Here is a 20,656-nt window from a genome sequence, read left to right on the forward strand (position 1 = left end):
GGGGGCATTGATGACATCGTAAGGCCCCCCTGATACCCTGTGCAAGAGTTATTACAGCCATTAAGCTCGGCTGGGGGGGGGGGGGGGGAGCCAGAGAGCGACAACGTGTGTGTGTGTGTGCGAGAGAGAGAAAGCTTTGAAATGGGTGGGGTGGGGGGGGGGGGGGGGGGGGTGGGGGGTGAGGGGCACGGCCAGCGTTGGCACCGTGTGGACCCCCTAGCACCATGAGAGCCTCCTGCCAGCACCTGCCAGCGAGGACCAGAGACATCCCCACCACAAACAGCGACTGTCAGCCTGTCTCTCGGCAAGCCAGCTTCCTGTGTCTGTATCTGATGTGCTAAAAGAAGCCCCGCGTGTGGAACCTTGGGACTTCTCTCTAGAGGGCTCCATCCTGTCCACATGTCAAACAGATATACACCGCCGAATCAACATGGCGCGCCGCGGCAATTTCCCCAGACGTCGGCGCCGACTGTGTCAACATGCCAAAGCTGAGAGGGGAACTTGTTACGCTCACCCGGATTTGAGAGATGACTGCGTCCCCCCCCCCCCCCCCCCCCCACCACCTCCCCCCGCCACCTCCCTCCCCCCCCGGGTCAGACTGCCATCTCCGGGATATGGCACGGACAGAAGGATGGTCAAGGGCACACGTACGTACCTCCACGTCGTCCATAAACATGAGACCCTGTGCCGCCGAGATGCCGTACGACTCGCACGCCGCCTGTATATGCATGATTATGTACATACATTTACATAAAAGCCACGTGCGGCCGATACAGTCCAAATCAGTTTATTGTTTCGCACAGGGGACACCTTGACTGCCAAGCTCACGGAATAGTGTGTCTCACTTCGACAAGTTCGCAAGGTCGCCTTGCCGTCGTGCGAAGGGGGCGTCAGTGGCTCCAAGACACGCATGCGGATCATTGTTGTCACTGGGTCAACAGACGTGATGCGATACGGTCTGACTACAGCCTGTCGTTCGCTCAACCTGTCTGTCCGTCTGTCTCTATGCCTGTCTGTCCCTCAGGACACGGCACAAGTGTGACAGAGGAGAGAGGAGAACTAGAGGAAGAGTAGGAGGTAAAGGCATAACTCTTGACTCCGGACATGCTGTAGCATATGTTTCCCGTGGAGCCGAGCCCCACCTCATCGGTGGAACCCCCCCCCCCCAAAAAAAAACCGGAAAGAACTTGATTAAAAAAGAGAAAATGGATTTGAAGCGGGCTTACGGCGTTATTTGCTTGGGGTGAGGGTGGAAGGAGGACCTGTGGAAGGTAATAAATGAGACTGTGTGAAATGAGGGTATTCCGAGCGAGCAGGGAGAAGGCGTTGGCTTCTGGCTGTGGTGTACGAGAACCCGTGTCCCTGAAACCTCCAGTCAACAGGGCAGCTAGACAAACACGCATCCGAAACAGGACGGGGGAAAAGAAGAGAGGGATGAAGGAACCGACAGGACATCACAAAGCTCTGATCCCTCGGGGGGAATCTCCCAAGAGACATGGAGGGAAGGAGAGAAGGATGAATGAAGGGGAGTGAAAAAAAGGGAACTCTTTTGTGCGGAGAAAAATATCTGAGGACCAGGAAGTTGGTGTTCAGGTAAACAGACACTGGGACAGGCATGTCGGACAGCTGAAAGGTCAGTTAATCGCCAGTGGAAGGGTGGAAGAGACCGAGGTAACACACACGAACAGGACAACATGACTCTGCAAGAATCAGGAAGTAGGTGTTTGGGCGAAACTGACAGGAGGTGGAGTAGGAGTGTTAAAAAGAGGGCAAGCTGGATGGAGAGACAGATGGAGAGAGACAGAGAGAGAGAAAGAGAGATGGAGAGTGAGAATGAGAGAGAGAGCCGTCCTCTGCAAAATCTCGGTGGGGAGCACAGGCACACTTGGAGGGGAAGGAGCGATAATGAGATGAGAGAGAAGTGAGAAGAGAAGCCGGGCCGAGGGGCTGAGGGTGGAGGGAATAATAGGCGTGAGGCAGGGGAGAGGGAATACGGGGGTATGGGAGATCCATGACGTTGGGGAGAAACGCAAAAGGATGGACAAATTGAAAGAGGAGGCAGATTGTGGATGAGGTAGGAATTACATAAAAGTGGGGACGGATGACAGAGAGACAGACAGAGAGAGAGAGACAGAGGGAGAGACAGAGAGACAGAGAGAGAGACAGACAGAGAGAGAGAGACAGAGAGACAAATAGGCGTGTATCCAGAGGAGCACTGCCATGGACGGTGTGAGCGAGAAGGAGGAGAGAGGGAGGACCAGGCCTGCGGTGGACGGAGGAGACAGGAGATGGGGAAGGGTGTGTGTGAGGAGAGAGGTGTGCACTGGTGTGGGTATGAGGGGGGGGAGGGGGGGGGTACTGTACCTCTCTCGTCGGTGATCGTGCGTTCTGAGGCGTGGCTGTCTAAGAGGACGGCGGTGTCTGGAGGGGTGGGATGGGGGGGAGGAGTGGTGGGTGGAGGCGGGGTGGTGGGGACGTCTAGGGAATGGGACGCAGACGATACACATACACACAAAGAAACAAAAACAAACATATGAACGGATGGACAGATGGAGAGACAGACAAAACAACGATGACGAAAAATAAACTAAATCAACATGATATATATATATATATTTGTATAATTATAGGCTATATAAATAAGAGGATGAAAAACTCAAATTATTGATTAAAACATGAGAAACAAAATTGTGTGCAGCATACATACATACAGACACTACCAACAAAACAGTTCATAACAGAAAACAACAAATGAACTACGACCTGAACATTGACACGGGCCACAGTTTCAAATGCCTTGGACGTGTGCACAACATCGTTTCAGACAATCCTTTACCATTCTATTCTTGTCGAATCCTGGATACCAGAGTTTGAAAGTTAACTCACAGGGCTCCTGCTTGAGGCTGTTAGAATACTAACAGTGACAGAGGGGTCAAAGGTCATGCCAGTCAGGTTTTGAAGGCAAGACGCATCACCAGGAAGTGGAGCTCCATATGATTTATTCATTGGTTGGGAACACAAAACAAAATGGAAGCTGAGATTTCAAAGCTTTGTCTGCCCTATCCCTTTGTTGTGGTATTAGCATATTAGCATATCGGGTGTAAGCATAGTGCTACCAACCATGGTGCTTTAACGAGGTTAGGATGATAAGAGCTAAGCATAAGATTCAACTTTATCCAGTGCCTATTACCGTGATTAATGTTCAGAGATGAAGTTAGCATTTAACCATCAAGGCTGTTTTGCACAGAGCCCAGTTTAGATAAAGGCTAAGGAGAGACAAGTCGGCATGCCTTGATAAGGCCAGTCCATAACAAGCTGCACACTGATGACCTCACACAGACAGTGAAGTGGATAACATTGACAGGGTAGTGGAATTCAACAATACTAATTTAAAATATCCAGATAAACCCCTTGCTTCACAGCAAAATATTTCTCATTTATTGACATAATTATAAATTATAGAATCTTTCATTGGTTATCCCTGGCAGCTTCTACCTGAATTTACTATCCACTATCAACCGCTCTGAATAACTATTGCGTAATTACTTAAAATGTGAAAATCTACCTACTATTATAATTCCATGTTCTCAAGAGTAATTGACTTTTGACTTTAAAATGGAACACTACTTTAATTTTATTTTATTTTATCCTAGGTAATATTTCCCACTTTTGCCCATTAAAGCATCTTGTTAAATATAGAACTGAAATATTGTGTGACAAAGTTAATGGGGTTGCAGCAGAACCTTGCCTTTTACCTTAATGTCTGCCTCCTTATTACATAGAGAGCTGGAGGCTTTTAATTGGCCAAGGCACTACTTCTGAGGCCCCAGCATCCTCAGCGCCCGGGTGACATTTCAGCCTCGGCGTGAATCACCGAGCAGCTAAGTGCTCGTCTGGAGAAGAGCATGAACAGGGAGGGGAAGAAAATGAGTACGTTTTCGGCAAACCATCAAAAAGACATTTTCAGGAATGATGGCGACCATTGCGAAGAGCTAAAAGGTGTGTTAATCGCCGATGAAGGGTAGGGAGGACCTGTGTGCCATTTCAAAAGAACGGGTAATGAATACGGACAAGACGATGTGACTGCGATTCCCAATTACCTTCTCGAGTTGTGGAGGAAGTTGTCTGCTTTATAGCATCAACATCATTAAGTGTTTCGGTTACTCTTATTGTTACACTGAGCTGGCATTTGAGTGTATGTTGAAGGGGGAGGAACTACTTTATGCACGTCACATAGACAGGTCTAATTTAATCTGCTCAAGACCTTCAAGGAGGAGAAAGAGGAATATAGAAAATAAAATGGTGAATGTTTAATATGACGGATTTAATTTGGCTGAGTATCTAACTGAAGGTTTTATTAGTCTAGACCAGCAAAAAAAATATTTCAAGTCATGAAGAGTTATGTGCCCAAATCTCTGCAACTTTCAAAACTCTTTTGAGATCAACAAAGAGCAAAGACGTTTGGCTTGTTTTGTTAAGGGCTAGAACTGAGGTATCGTAGGAATCAGAATTCAATGAATCCCCTTAGGCTCACTTCAAGAGACTAACATAAAAGACAGAACAACTTTTTCCAAATGGCCTCATCATCATTCTGGATATTCAGCGTTTGGTTTGTTTACACTTTTCCACTTTCTACGTTTCTCATTTCATCCCCTTTAGGTACTTCATAGTCGTCTTCCAACTGTTATAATTGGTGTTTGAATGGACTCCTAACTTCAGCTTCAGGCTTTCATGTCGAAATAGTTCCGAAATAATGCAGTTTAATTCAACTTGGGAATTGTGGTGGAAATTTGGAATACAGTTATAATGTGTGTGTTTTATATATGAGGAATGTGTTTTAAGGGAAGTCTAAAAGTTGGTTAAGAAGCTTGATACAGTGAAAGTTGATTCAACTCATTTGGCAGAGATGCCACCTGTAGTTTTATAACACCTAACTAGGAGACGTGAAGTCTAGGGACGGGAAGTCTAGGGACGGGAAGTCTGGGTGACCTGGGAGAGTTCTTGTCACCTGGGGAGGAAGAGACAGCTGGGAACTGATCAAGCTGCTCTGGCCCTTCCTGTTGCATGGGTGGTGTTAATTAAATACTTGTTTGAAGATGCCCACACAAAGGACAGTTGACCATTTGACTGATCAACTTCTGTGGCTTTAGTATCTACTGGTTTGGGGAGAGATGCCACATCAAAGAACTGTGGGACACTTGGTATGGAGTCAAACTGTCACTGAGCAGTGCTGACCAATCACAGAGTTTGCTAAATTGATGGATTGACTATCAGAAGAACCATTTGATCTAAAGTTTATATAAGGCAGGGTTTTAGGGTTGTTCTTCATCACTCTTGCGAACGATCTGTGGCTAGCACCTCCTTCGTTATGACTGATCACAAAGTACTTAGTTAATTCTTAATTTGTACAAGCAAAATACATTTATTGAAACCGCCATCTCTTGACTATTCAAATCTACACAGTGCCACTACACAGTGCCACTGTGTGCCACTTCAGGACACAGTCAAACTCTGGTCCTCACACACACATGACGATATAAACTCAATTGACTTATCTAAGGGTTAGGGTTAGGGTTAAACCATTTTGTTCCTGGTTGAGATTTCTAATATGATTTATTGTGAAAAAAGCTAACTCATCTGATTAATTGTACAGACACCAATGGAGCACTCTTTTAAATACTTTGAAGGTATTGACCGGTGTTATTTCCACAGGTCAGTTCTGCTATCTCCTGTTTCTCCTCTTAAAAAGATTCCCTGTCAAGACTTCTGCTGTCTCCAAGATCTGCTTGGACACTGGGCTATGTTGGTTTGCATTAGGGCTTAAACCATTCAACTAATGGAGCACAGAAAAAAACAGAAACACACAAAGAAAAGTTCAGCTATCTCTCCTCTTGCAAGCACCTCTCTTCTTAGGACCTGGTTGGAACTGGCAATCCAAAATGTATTAGTTCATTCAAGCCTGGTATGTTTTCTCAAGGTCTGAATCCACCTACTGATCTACCCTACAGACACAGTAGGAAGAACCAACACTGTAACAAAAGCTCACACCCGCAGGGATATCAGTATCTCACATCAGAAGAGCTGAAACCAAGAAGGCTGATTCTCCAACCACTCTCTTTCTCAAACAGGGAAACTAAAAAGGAGCTCTTTCTTCTCGATCTTTTTGATTATTTCTCTCTCCTCCCCCCGCTCTTCCCACGATAACAGAACCTGTCTTTAAACATGACTGCCTTCTCCCTTCTGTCGCACCCCCCCCCCCCCACCAACCACCCCCCACCTCCCGCCGTCTTCCTAAACCCTTTAGAAAAACAGGGGTGAGGGAAAAGTCTCGCTTCTGCTCTCCGCTCGGAAGCGTTATTACTCCTGACGGATGTCATCGGCGGCAGGAACAGCGGAGAGGAGGAGGGCTCTGGATCCCCCTCACGCGCCTTCTCTTACCTCTCCTCCTCCTCCTCCTCTTCCTCCTCAGGCGCTCCCGGGATTCACTTATCTTCCTCCATGACGTTCCTCGCGTTCCCGAACAACGCAGGACTAAAACAATCTGCCTCCGTCACATATTTCTTTCTCCAGGTCTCTACGTTTCTGTCTGTGTGTGTGTGTGTGCGCGTGTCCCGCCACTCACCGTAGACGTAGAGGATGTATTCGGCGCTGCTGGTGCCCAGGTGGTTTCTGGCTTCGCAGCGGTAGGTGCCGTTGTCCGTCTTGTTGAGGGAGGTGAAGGTGAGCTCGCGTCCCTCCACGATCATGCGCTCCGGGTCGGGCAGCTCGCCCCCGTCCTTGGTCCACATGACGGGGTCCGGCCTGGGGGGGGGGGGGGGGGTCGGTGGATGGGGTCGGGGTTAGGCGGGTTGACGTCTACAGCTGAGTCCTGTAGCTAGGTAGGATGGTGAGGATGATGATGATGAGGAGGAGGAGGAGGGGGGGGGGACACTCACGAGGGATTGCCATTGGACACGCACTCCAGCTTCAGATACTGGCCTTCCTGAGGGAAGGTCAGCGAGTGTGTGATCGCCACACGAGGGGCATCTGACAGAGAGAGAGAGAGAGAGAGAGAGGGAGGGAGGGGGGGGGGCGGTGAGCCGGCAACATGTCATAAATAATTTCCACAAGAAAAATGTGTGCGCCAGCCGCGATCTGGGTATATGGCCGTGTGTCTTAAAACCCGTGTGGGAGTTTACAAATGTGGGTGTCTGTGTGTGGTGTGCGTGTGTGTGTACTCACAGTGGACCTCCAGGACCTCGGTGGCCTGCTGTGGTGACTGGGTCAGGGCCACGTGGTCCACCTTGCAGGTGTAGGCCACGCCGTCATCGTTCCTGTCAACCCGCAGCTGCAGGGAGTTGCGCACCGTGAAGGTCTTACCGCTGGCATTCACCTCCTTAGCACCTGTACACGCACGCACGCACACACACGTAAACAAAGTCAGCGGCGTGTTCAAATCGCTGTGCGAACGCACACACGCCTGTCCTGTCCCCTGACAACAACATCTTCCCCAAAACAACAAGACTGAGAAGCATGAGTTTGTGTGTGTGCGCATGTGTGTGCGTGTGTGTGCATCTGTGAGTGTGTGCCTCTCAGGATATGTCTCTCATATCGATTTTCTTTCAGTTTTTCACTTCTTACAGCTCGATGGGCACGTCTAAGTTTTCAGAATAGTTTTGAAAGAGAGCAGCGGAGTGCTTCGGCCCGTCGCGCTCTCTCTTCCTTTCTTTGTCTCTCTCTCACATTCTCCCTTTCTCATTCTCTCTCTGTCTCTCTCTTTTTCTCTCTCTTTTTCTCTCTATCCCTCCCTCTCTCTCTTTCTCCCTTTCTCTCTCTCTCTCTCTCCCTCTATCTCCCTGTCTCTTTTTTCTTTCTCTCTCTCCCTCTCTTCCTTTCTAGCTCTCTCCATCTCTCTCACTCTCTCTCTCTCTCTCTCTCTCTTTCTCACATTCTCTTTCCCTCTCTCTCTCTCGCTCCCCATGTCTCTCCGTGTCCGGACTGCATAGACTTATCCAGGCCACTATTGTCTACCTCCCTGCTATCAGCATGACCAGACATGACAGCTTCCACGTGTAACAGGTTGAGCGAGCTGCTTGGTTAGGCGAAGTTGGAGAGAGACGCACATCCTTATCGTCAACAGAGCCGCAGTTCAGGACCGTCAACACAGAACCCAGCCATCGCCAGCATGCGCGTACACATGCGCGGCAGGCTGCCAAACACAGGTGCATGTCGCTGTCATCGAGTGGAACCGAATTTGTATTGTTTGTTTTTCTCCCCCATTTAATTGTTTGTGTCGATTTTTTTTCTCTCCCTTGTCTGGCGGCTCCCTCTTGTTCCTCTCGCCTCCGCCGTAACAAGCTCCGGAGAGCGTTCGTGTGTGAACGCGCTCTCTCTCTCTCTCTCTCTCTCTCTCTCTCTCTCCCCCTCCGACTCTGACTGACTGAGTTTGTTTATTTGTTACTATTTGCTCCCCCTCCACCACCCTCCCACCATCCCCCTCTTCCTCTTCTCTTCTCATCTGCTATCCCGCTGGGATATGGCTCCATGAGCAACATCTATCCATCCATCTATTCATTCATCCATCCATCCCTCTCCCCCTCCCTGTCTTTCCATCCACTTCTCTCTCTCTCTCTCTCTCTCTCTCTCTCTCTCTCTCTCTCTCTCTCTCTCTCTGTCTCCAGTTTCCTTCTCGAAATAATCTTTTCTGCTCAGTCACTTCCTTCTTTTGATGCGCACAGAGCCCGCCTCCCTCCAGGGAAATGAATGATTGGCAGGTGCGTTGCCTTAGCAACACCTGGACAGAAATAGGGAGGGGCCAGTTCTGGGCCCAAAGACACCTGATGAAGAGAAATGGTCCTCTGGATCTCAAGCTTGCTGTCGCAGTCAGCTGCTTAACTTTCTCCTCCTCACCCCCCTTTTCTTCTCTCTCTCCACCCTGCCCCTGCTGGTGTCACTCTTTAGGGGACATACATATGGCAAGCAGTGTGTCCTGTCAGCGGGTTGCCATGTTCTGAACAGATTGTCTCCCAACCCCCTTTCCGGTGTCTTCCAGTATTTCTTCCCTCATTTCTCCTCTCTTCTTTTGAACTAAGTTGAACAATGAAGGGTATCTTCAGCCCTGACTGTGGCCCCAGGAGCAAAAACAGTCTATTCACCAAGCTTTAGAGTTAAAGCCAACATGTTCAAGGCCAAGAAAGCCATTACGTGGAAATCTCCCCCCTGATGACATTTAATAATGTTTTTTTTGTGCCTCGGCGCTAATTTGAAACAGGGATTACAAGCTAGCTGTGTTTTATGTCTGTAATGTGTTGATTCAACAGAATAGCTCTGTGTGATTGCCTGTAGAGTCTGCATTACTGCTGCTGAGGCAGAAAATGAATGCATTTATTACCAAAGCTATGAGTCAGTCTGTGTGTGTGTGTGTGTGTGTGTGTGTGTGTGTAAGCTTGTTGCCATGCCAGCCATCTTTTTTAATGTGTTTTAACATCAAGTTTTCGAGAGTAAATCCTCAAGTGGACTTTAAAAGGTTTTTAAATCGGAATTACACTGAATAAATGACATTTTTTCCTGGTTTGTGAAATGTAAACCCCGTGGATGGTGGATTTGATTGTCTAGTCTGGTCCAGTGCTCCAGCGTATCCTCGTAATAGAGTGTGACTGACATTGTGGCGCAGCTGTGAAATTTTGTAGAACATCTTTTGAGGGAAGTCCTTTACAAATCTGGTTCACAGTACAGTGACTGTGCACATTCGCACGCAATGCAGACGTGCGCGTGTGCGTGTGTGTGTTTGGAAACGGACCTGTGTTCGAGTGTTCGGGAGTCGGGACGCACGTCTGCAACGTGGGCGTGTCCGTGTGTGTGGGCGCCTGCGTCGACGGAGAGCCTTCATTTGCCCGCCGATGTCCTATCACAGCAGCACTGCCGAACACCCAGCTGCCACACAAGCTCAGCCTCTGCGATGGACGGGAGTTACCGTGACGCACACGTCAACTGACAAACGCGCGCGCGCCCGCACACAACCAGGCAGACGCTCAGAGAGTCGAAGACAGTCGAGGAGCAGACGGGAGAGCGACCGAGAGGGCAACGGAAGAGAACAAACGAGAAGACGCACGGAAAGAGAGGAGGCGGAGGTACGTAAGGAGCAGGGGAGGGGCGAGAGGCGCCGCCGTCGAGCGCCTCTCCACGTCAGAGGGGACGACAGGGCTCGAGGGCAGACCCGCGGTGTTCCCGTTCGAGCGCTCTCGAGTCCCCCCCCCCTCCTCCCTCCTCCCCTCCCCCCCCTCCTCAAACAATTTTTTTTCCCCCTTTCCTGTGCCAATGCACACAACATTAAGTACAGAGATCCCGGAGATATCCTCCTCAGACCGCACCCAAAAGCTGGTGATGGTGCTGGGACCATCCTGTCAAGCTCAGGTACAGAGCTCCGGGATTATCTCGCAACCTGTTCGCATGTAAACCCCCCCCCCCTCGCACACACACACGTTCACCATACACAAAGTCACTTGCCCCAACACCCAACTGTGTGCAACCTTCACCATCCACCTGTCAGTGCATAATACTCTCCATTGGAGTCTTTGTGCCTGTGTCTGTGTGGACGGGCGTGTCCATGGTGTGTTAAGCCTCTAGTCTGTAGTCAAGGCCCTCTCCTATACGCTCCTATAGGGAGGGAGGGAGTCTTTTAGTGGCTCAATGGGGAACCGAGAGTGGGGGAGAGAGACGGAGAGGGGAAGAGAGGAGCGAAGCCAGGCAGGGGATTGATGACAGAAGGGAGGGAGGATGGATGAGGAGAGAGAGCAAGACAGAGAGAGTCGAGAGAGAGAGAGAGAGAGAGAGAGAGAGAGAGAGAGAGAGAGAGAGAGAGAGAGAGAGAGAGAGAGAGAGAGAGAGAGAGAAGGGGGGGGAAGCGGGACGGAGAGAGAGCAAGAGAAAAACAGAGACAGAAGGAGGACGTAGAGGGGGAGAGAGAAGGGAAGAGGGGGAGAGAGAGAGAAAGACCGAGAGAGTGGGAGAGAGTGACAGACAGAGAGACAGAGGGAGCGGTTGACTGCTGGGTTTGAGTAAACAGCCTCAACAACTGCTATGGAGCTTTCTCTAATCCTGCCAGCGGGGAACTGGAGTCTCAGAGTTCAACGCTCACACGCACACACAGACACACAGACACAACCCATCGCTTTGCTTGCCTCAGTCTCTCTCTCACTCTCTTTCTCTCTCTGTGTTAGGCCATGTCCTACCTGTGATCACAGCTTCCATATGCTAGCTGCTGGAAGTGGAGGTTCATATCCAAGCCCCCCGCTAGCTTGAATTAGTATGAACTAGGAGAAGGCAGGTGTTTCTCTCACACATGCATACACACGCAGGCACGCACCCACACACACAGACACACCGTAAAACCAAACTGCCCCCCCCCCCCCCCCCCCCTTGTACTCTAATCACTCTTTCTCACTTTCCAACCTGTCATCGACATGCACAGGAGGCACAGAGGCGCTGTCTGTCTTATTGTCATCACTACTCAGGTGGTCGTCCCCTGAGTGTGTGTGCCTGTGCTCTCTGTGTGTGTATGCAGGTCTGTGTGTGCTCTCTGTGTGTGTATGCGTGCGCGTGTGTTCTGTGTGCCTGTCTCTGAGTGTGTGGTCTGTGTGTGTCTGTCTGTGTGTGTGTGTGTGAGTGTGTGTGGGCGTGGCGGGGAGCTCTACAGAGGTGTCAATGTGGTTTATCAGGCAGGAGGGAAGGGATGTGGGTTTTTTTTGGTATCACATTTGCTCTTTTTTGTAACACATCTTCTCCCATAGAGTTTAATAGCACCTCAGAGACTCTAAGGCGTGCTATCACCAATATGTTAAGGGAAGAGAGAGAGAGAGAGAGAGAGAGAGAGAGAGAGAGAGAGAGAGAGAGAGAGAGAGCAAGAAAGAGAACGAGAGAGATGTCTCTTACATTTGTTTCTCGGTAATGTGGGGCCCGAGACACTTGTGTTTGTCCCCGGCTGGAAAACAATTCGATTTGATGGCAGGGAGATTGACTTGTTATATCTCACTCCGATTTAGAAGTGTGCATGTACCGTTCCCTGTAGCCTCGAGCGCTAAGCGGTCAATGGCATGCATCTCGGCGTACGCAGGTAAGAATCGTATGCTTGATCAGGGCACCAGCCTTAAAGTAAGCTTATTCACTAATCAGCTGTTAATCTCTACAATGGATATGGACTTAACCACCAACATAGTATGTAAACTGACCCCCAGAGGCTAGGGTTTTATCTTTGGAGCGTGGAAAGCCCTACTGTAAGTGACTCAGACTACTTTGAAAGTGTATGTCTATAAACAGTATTAGCCGTATCAACCCAACTAGCTCAAGGTTTTCACCACAGTAGTGTGTTAGATACGTACAAGGAGAACGATAATAATGAAACAATTCAAAACAAAACATACCTTCAGAGCAATTAAGGAGTAGCTAAAGAAGGTAATCACAATGAAACTAGGCGCCTAACGCACCGGAACTCGTATCGTAAACAAAACTCGACGGGATTGATATAGCTTCGCCATACATACACCCAACCTCGATACTAAAATAGGGACACTGTCTATATGAAAGAAAGATTGCCTAACGCAATACAAATTCAAATTGGATCATCACCGGTTTGCTCAACGGCTGCAGTAGACCAAATGTGACGCCTTTGCAAGACAAGGGAATATGTAAACACATTTTGGACTACCGCATGCACAAACTCTGTAAACCCTGTAAAATACATTATACAACACTAAAAGTATTACTGGAATGTGATACATAAAATAAGATACAAAATCGTATGAAGCATGACGGTTAAATTTGATTCGAACTGTATTTACATGAACACATCTTTTAATGATAATTTCAGAGTCTTTCCTCGGTTCACCTTCCTCTTCAACTGTTGAGACCACGTCTACAGTGGGTTGTGCTAGAAGGTGTCACTGTCATTTAACATTTCAGTCCCTTTGGTGAAAATGAATGACTGTCCCAGATGAATGTCCGAGTGACCAGTGACAAAGGGGTTTGATCATTCAGGCCTACAGTAACTGTGTGTGTTAGCAGCACAGCTGTTTCTATATATCATATTTCTGAAAATACAAATCTACAAAACTCATCCAAACTGAGGATGTCTCTCTCCATTTGTGTGTGTTTGTGTGTGTTTGCCAGTAAACATTTACTGGGCATATTTTATTCATGCCATGTCACAGTGACCCGCACGAACTATAGCATCTCTCATGGCCTTTCACCAAAGAGGTTGGAGAATGCACACGTATGGCGCGCGTGTGTGTGTACGTGAGTGTCCTTGGAGAACACACACAAGTTTATTCTATGATAACTCACACACACACAATGCAAGAGTGACTGCGTCCCCGCCATACTGACTGTCATATGGTTCATGCGGATCGCTGTGACACGGCATGAATAAAAGATGGCCATAAATGTTCCCTGGCACACACACACACACGCACGCACACACACACGTACACACAGGCACTGTCCTATATCCCATTTCTTTCCAGTACAGTGACTGACCATTGACCAAAACCGAGGCTAAAATAGCTGGGACGGACTGTGGAGCAGATGGCCGTTAAATCCTCCATTTACTCCGGCTGGATCCAGGCCTTCCGAGCGACCCCCGTTTAGCCGTACCTGTGCTTCCACCTCAAATATATCACGCTACAGAATTCATTCCACGTCACAAACCCCAGACAGACTCCCCCACCTCTCCTCCTCGCACTGCCCCGCCCCGACCCCCCTCCAACCGCCCGTTACGCTCTGCGGTGTGTGAACGGCCCCCTCGCACGCCGTGATATTGGTAGAGGTCTCTGTAGGTTACAGTGTGTGTGTGTGTGTGTTTGTGTGGAGGGAAGATACAGTCCATATTACAGGTAGAGGGAACACAATGGATCTGAGAGAGAGAGAGAGAGAGTGAGAGACAAGGTGGGTGTGAAATATATCTATACGAGAGAGAGAGGGAGAGAGAGAGAGAAAGAGAGGGAGAGAGAGAGAGAGAGAGATGGAGAGGAAGTCAGGATATTGGATTCCGATCCCCACACAGACCCATGGCATTCTATCTACAACCCTAGTCCATCTCTCACGCTCTCCCTCCAGAACCCTCGCACAGAGGATAGAGGTCAGATACTTCACACACATTCCACCCACACACCTACACACACGCATACGCACACGCACACACACTTGCACCGGCTCGCATCTCCATGGACCACAATTGAATGGGAGAGATGGAGTGCTCCAGTGAATCTGGTGATAATATAATCTACCATGCTCCCTGAGATCCCTCACCAATGTGTCGCTATTGTCGCTTATTCCCAGCATGCATTGCTACAATCTTATGGCATTTCACACGCCACAGAGTCTACATTCTCGTTCTCTCACCCCCTCCACACCGCCTCCCCCATCCCCCTCTCACTCAACTCAATCCCCCCCCCCCCACACACACACACACACCCACTCCCCTCCATATCTTCCGTCATTCTGCGACTTCGTGACACAGAGCATTATTTGCAAGTGCAGGGCGTGGCACGTTGATGATTTGCTTCAGGCAAACGTATGTATAATAGCTCCCCCCCCTCTCTGCCCCCGACCCCCCACCTCCCTCCTTTGACACACCCACTCCTCACCCAGAGTCCCCCGGCTGAGTCCATTTCCCTGCTTCTTATGCACTGTGTCGAACGCAGGGACTGTGTCTATGGGATGTGTGTGTGGCTGGCGGTGTGTGCTCCGTGCGTGTCCGGCGAGCTGCGTGCGCTCCGTGCGTAGCTATGGATACCATCCACGCAGAGAACACACGCGGCGAGCAGGCAGACTCCAAATGAACGCTCGGCTCTCCCCCGGACAGGAAGACTGATGATAGCAGGAAATGACAGAGGCTGGCTGGTAGCTCTGAGGGGCGGAAAGCAATATCCTCAATAGGTGCCTCAAGTGTGGGTGTGTGTAGTCTTGCCTGTCTCGGTGGGTTGCGTGTGCGCTTCATGTATGTGGAGGGATTTGTGGAGCCCACACGCGCATGTGCGCGCGCGTGTGTGTCAATTGAGAAGATACAAACGTGGAATCCCAAACAAGATAAAAAAATAAAGAAAAGCCTATTCTACACAACCACTGTTATCTACAGTATAAGGCATGCATTCACTGTGAATTCCCAGTTTGATACTTTGGGGAAACATACCGCCATTTGATCACATTCCGCTTCCTGTGCCAGCAGAGGTTTCAGCTCCTGTTCCCGAGGAAACGGCTTTGACCCTGGAAACACCTCGCTGCGCTGCACTCGCTAGCGTGCGGGCTAATTAGCGAGGAAGAGGTGGGAAACGCAAACGCGCGAGACCTCGCTAACAGTCACCCCTCTGCGTTGCTGGTCCTCACACATGACATGGTGATACCCTCACGCCAGTATCCCTACCACATTTAAACAACACGCCTAACGAACGGTAAAGACACCTGGGCATATAAATAGGTCCTAGGGCAGACCGCGAAGGATTGAAGTTTAACTCGCCATAAAGTACGAGGTGGGGGCGATGGGGAAGGGGTTACTAATAAGTCAACTATTTATGGTTACGTGACTGTGACAGTGTCACAGTGGTGTGACGAAAGGCTTTGTTCTAGAAAAGTACTTAGTGTTAATGAGCGTGAGGTTAATTCTGCCCTCTCTCCGTCCCCTAACAATCTGGACCTCTGAGTCAATACCTAGGATGTTTGGGATCCATACTGAGTCAGAATCAGCCAGGAGGGCTAAGTTGGAAGAGGACATGGCTGAATTGAGCTCCGGACGGAGCAATTACAATCACATCTGTCGAGGAGCGTCAGGAGGACGAGAGAGAAAGCCTGCATTGATCTGGAGTTGATCCGTCTTACTCGTCGTGCCTTTGGCATGAACCCCCTGGTGTCTGATAGAAGCGAGAGGGAGACAGGATAGGAGGGACTGGGTGGGGTGAAGAGAAGAGCCCTGGGGTGGGGTGTGGAGGAAAAGAGAGGGGAAGGGTTGGAAAGGGTGGAGAAGAGATTAAAAGAGATGAGAGGAGAGTTCAAGAATGGTCCGCCAAGTAGAATGAAAATCGACCTAGTAATCTGACAATATCTCTTAATCTGATTTGCTCTCAAAACCTTGAAACCTGACTATTGAAAGAACTTACAGAAAGAAGGAAAGAAAGAAAGGGAAAGAAAGAAAAAAACTACCTTTACATGTCTACGTGCTTTTTATTCCCTCAAAAGGATAAAAAATAATAATGCTGATGTGTTGTTCATCCAGGGACAAGCTGGCTCCAACCCTAGGCAGTTTACCAGGGGCAGAGGCAGCGTAGGTAGTTACCAGAGACAGAGGCCGCCAGGTAGTTACCAGAGACAGAGGCAGCCAGGTATTTACCAGGTACAGAGGCAGCCAGGTATTACTAGGGACAGAGGCAGCCAGGTATTTACCAGGTACAGAGGCAGCCAGGTATTACTAGGGACAGAGGCAGCCAGGTAGTTACCCGGTACAAAGGCAGCCAGGTATTACTAGGGACAGAGGCAGCCAGGTATTTACCAGGGAGGGATCTGAGGCATGCGCCCCCCACATGGGAGCCAGCCCCAGAGAAATTTCCTCAGCTGAGGAGCTCAGTCTGTGAGTTTCTAGAAAGATCCAGCTGGTTCTTAGCCAGTCTGCCTGCCTCTCAGTGGGCCTGCCCATCTGAGACCGCAGGGGTAGTCTCTCCCCCTCCCTTTATCTATCTCTGTCTCTCTCCCTCTCTTTCTCTCTCTCTCCCTGCTAATGAGAACACATCTTATTTTTAGAACAACTGTGTTCTGAGCCTGCCTGGTGGGCTGGCTGACTGGATAGATGGGTGGCTGACTGGTTGGCTGACTTATTATGCAGGATACTGTTCCAGAAAAAAAATCCTTCTCAGGTTACTGCTCAGTTTACTCGTCTTTTCACCGATTTTTACGTATTTCCGTTTTAGAACAATGAGACAGAGGAGAGAGAAGGTCACCAGAAAACGATAACGTCACTAGCACGATGAACAAAGATGGTTCGTATAAACCACACAGTGATTAGTGCCACGTGACACAGTCATGACTATAAAATAGACCGAGTGAGAGAAAAGAGATAGATGAGATGAGAAAGACAAAGGGGATGAGGATTGAGAGCTCGAAAATTAGATAAGAGAAAAGAGAGGACAAGGGAAGAGATGGATAGCAGATGGAAGATGAGATAAGCAATGGAAAAAAGAGGCGAGGTCCAAATATGCAGTCATTCAGTCATTTTAAAACCTTAACGGGCGGCGCCGGACATTTTTGGGCCCTCGAAAAATAAATAATCCACGGGGCCCCTAAAAATACATTGACCTGTGGTGGCCATATATGCAACCAATCCATCCATACTTTTGTGGGAGCCATCATTGCTCCCCCAGTTGGGACACCTACCCCCCCCCCCCCCCCCCCCCCGCCCGCCCACACACACCACCTCCATCCCTCCTCCACCCTCTTTAGGAGACCACGGGTACCTTTGATCTCCTCCTCGTTCCTGAACCAGCGCAGGTCGGCGGCGGGCTTGCTGCCCTGGGTGATGCAGGTCAGGGTGATCTGCTCTCCCTCCAGGGCCGGCTTGGTCATCCCGTCGATCTCAGGCTTCTCTGGCACCCCTGCAGGACGGGAGGGGAATGACGGGTGCACACACGCACACAAGAACGTGGAGCACACATGATGACACACACACACACACACACAGAAACAGATTCAGGGTTATGCAATTCCATATCAGATTTACCCAGACAGTATTTAAGGAACTTTCCTGTACACTCTACACCCAATGAATATGAATACTTTTGTGGAAAACAATTATATCAAACTAATGAAGTAATCTAAGCCATTTGTAATAAATTGAATCAATTAAGTAAATCCTATTTTCGATGCATTAAATAGTTGGATGTAAAAAGTTCCCCCAAAAGTTTTGAGAAAAACAAGATCGCCGACGATAAGACCTTCTGGGTGAGTAGGTCGTGGCGTGTGTGTTTGTGTACCTGAATTGACTCTGGCGTCAGCGTGTTCTGGATGCCTGTGAACTCAAGCAGTGGGAGATGCTGGATGGATCTGTGTAGATGCCTATCAGTCTTCCCCCTCTAATCACCTTCTAATGAGTCCTCTGAGTGTGCGCCCACAGTGTCGCTGGCAAGGTCAATGACCAATGAGTGTGTGTGAGAGTGATTGATTGATAGGTCTGCCTGATCAATAACACGGCTCTCTCTCCGGGACTGGGTTCCCAGCTCTTCACCTGAGTGTAATGACCACGCTTAAAGATCCTCTACACCCCTGGTGTGTGTGTGTTTCTGTGTGTGTGAGGTATGTATGTGACACGTGTAGGTGTATGTGAAACATGCATTTAATATGTGAGGCCAAGGTATATAGAGTGAGGCCTTCTTCTGATCGAGTGCTCAGTGGTGTGTGTGTGTGTGTTCATCTACGTGTATACGAAAATCAATCCCATATCCATCTGGAAAAATGAGCTGTGGATTTTCCTTCGCGTGCATACCTTCCAGTCAAATTCCCCTGAATGCCTCGAAGGACTCAAACGCTTTGTTCACCGCGAGTCTGTGTGTCAGCACCGCACGCACACCTTCAGAGATCCTTCTTTTCTCTCCATTCCCAAGCACGACTTCGTCTATACAACCGCGGCCTGCGATCTCTCGACCGATCCCGTCGCGCCAACACGGTGTCGCAAGCGCCAAGCGTAGCGTTTTAGGAGGTCGTCTTTTTAATTAGGCAGGATACATTTCTTTAATTATCCCGCGATGCAATCACCTTTTTTTTTCTTTTTTTTTTTTTTACGTGTTCATTAAATCGCTCTCGCTCTATTTTCCTCTCCCTGCCTTTCCGTCGTTGTGTCTGCTCGTTCTATTAAGCTTTGTTCCTGACAAGGTCGCAAAGCGTCGTGTCTATCAGGGTTTTCGGATGCGGGGCGCGCTTGTTGACATAGAGAGGACCCCGTTAATGGCCGCAGCCAGGCTTGTCAGATCCGAAAACATTAGCACAAACTAATTGGCTACATAATTAACTCAGCGTCCAGGAAATGAAACAATATTTGCGCGGGTGGCGGATTTCTACACAAACAGTGCTCGTGGGGATGAGAGGGGGAGTGGAGGGCTGTGTGTGTGTGTGTGTGTGTACGCGCATGTGCATGCTGACGAGGCGTGTCCACTTTTGAGGGAAAATTATTATTAACACCTGTTGGCTAGCTAGACACAGTCTGCACATAGAGTGTCACACCGTTACCTGGGTGTGTGCTTGCCTCGCGCGCGCGTGTGTATGTATGTGTGTGTGTTTCACTCACCCAGGACAGTGAGGTAGGCCTTGGCGGTCCTGACGGGCATGGTGAACAGAGAGCAGGTGTACATGCCTTCATCGCTCAGCGCCACGTCACTGATGCTGATGGTCAGCTCCTGCCAGGACGCACGCACCAGCTCAATCCTGTTATCCCTCAGAGCTGAGAGAGAGACAGAGACAAAGAGAGGGGAGAGAGACAGAGAGAGAGAGAAAGGGGGGATAGACAGAGAGAGAGGGGAGAGAGAGAGAGAGAGGGGAGAGAGAGAGAGAGGAAGAGAGAAAGAGAAAAGGAAGGAAGACAGAGAAGGGGCAGACAAAGGGAGAGATGGAGAGAGAGGGAGACACAGAGAGAGAGAGCAAGGAAGAAAGAGGGGAAGAGATAGAGAAAGGAAGACAGAGGAGGAAAAGGAGACAAATACAGGAAGAAAGAAACGGAGCAGAAGAAAAAGAAAGAGAGAGCGAAGAACAGATGAGTAGATCGAGCGAGGAAAGAACAGAAGTGAGGGAAGAGGGGGAAGGAGCGGGTGAGATTTGACTTTCGAAGCACATTCAAACAGATTCCACAACAAAGCAGAGAACCATGCCATCAAAGAAACAGATTTTGAGCCTTTTGCTCCTACATCCACGACACGTATTTACGCTAGTTGACGTTCTTTAGTCCTCATATGCAAGCATAATCTCTGAACAGCCACAAGTAATCCATACATGAGGATCAATAGCGAGCTATCAGACCTGGCTCAGGCCTTGATGAGGCTCTCAGAGATGAGAGAGAGCCGTGAGCAGATTAGCTGCAACAAGAGAGGCAGATAGTCTCAATGACAGATAAACACAGCTACTGTAACACTCCAGATAATGTTTTTTTTTTTTACACACGCAAACATGCTTGCACATGCACACACATACAGGTCTTCGTGACAATGTGGGGACGCAACGATCCAGTTATTGAGATTACTTGCCATTCTTTGAAGCCTTCTTTGAAGTCTTTGTTCAGTAAGTCATTGTTTATTTAAGTACTGGCGGGATTGCAGTAAATCGATGACGAGGGTGTCCATCATATTGGCAGTTGAGATATTGCTTGTGACATTATGATGTAGAATGAGTTTGGCCCTCACAAAATAGAATTGAATCAAAAACACCCAAGGCTACTTACCCTGGCTTCTCACTCTCTCCATCAAATGTGTGTACGTGTGTGTGTGTGTGTGTGTGTGTGTGTGTGTGTGTGGGAGACTGCATGGAAAGGTGCTCATGGATGGGTCTCTGATTCGCTTAAGGAGTATTTATGTCGCACACCTTACAATAAACCCAGGGGTCAGGCTCTTCAACACACACACACACACACACACACACACACACACACACACACACACAC

At 49.0% G+C, this 20,656-nt stretch overlaps 1 protein-coding gene across 1 annotated transcript in view; it reads right to left on the minus strand.

Annotated features, from left to right (window-relative positions):
• Positions 1-1,230: 1,230 nt before the first annotated feature.
• The window catches only part of cadm2a (cell adhesion molecule 2a), a 163,196-nt gene continuing 143,770 nt past the window's right edge, over positions 1,231-20,656 (minus strand). Inside the window, exons 3-9 of the mRNA XM_067257679.1 lie at positions 19,295-19,447; positions 17,472-17,609; positions 7,222-7,383; positions 6,936-7,026; positions 6,623-6,801; positions 2,365-2,478; positions 1,231-1,262 (exon numbers count right to left, since the gene is read on the minus strand). Coding sequence (XP_067113780.1) covers positions 1,231-1,262; positions 2,365-2,478; positions 6,623-6,801; positions 6,936-7,026; positions 7,222-7,383; positions 17,472-17,609; positions 19,295-19,447 — 869 coding nt within the window. The remainder of the gene's footprint in view (positions 1,263-2,364; positions 2,479-6,622; positions 6,802-6,935; positions 7,027-7,221; positions 7,384-17,471; positions 17,610-19,294; positions 19,448-20,656) is intronic.

This window comes from Osmerus mordax, chromosome 19 (assembly GCF_038355195.1).
Source record: "Osmerus mordax isolate fOsmMor3 chromosome 19, fOsmMor3.pri, whole genome shotgun sequence".
NCBI classification, from domain to species: domain Eukaryota; kingdom Metazoa; phylum Chordata; class Actinopteri; order Osmeriformes; family Osmeridae; genus Osmerus; species Osmerus mordax.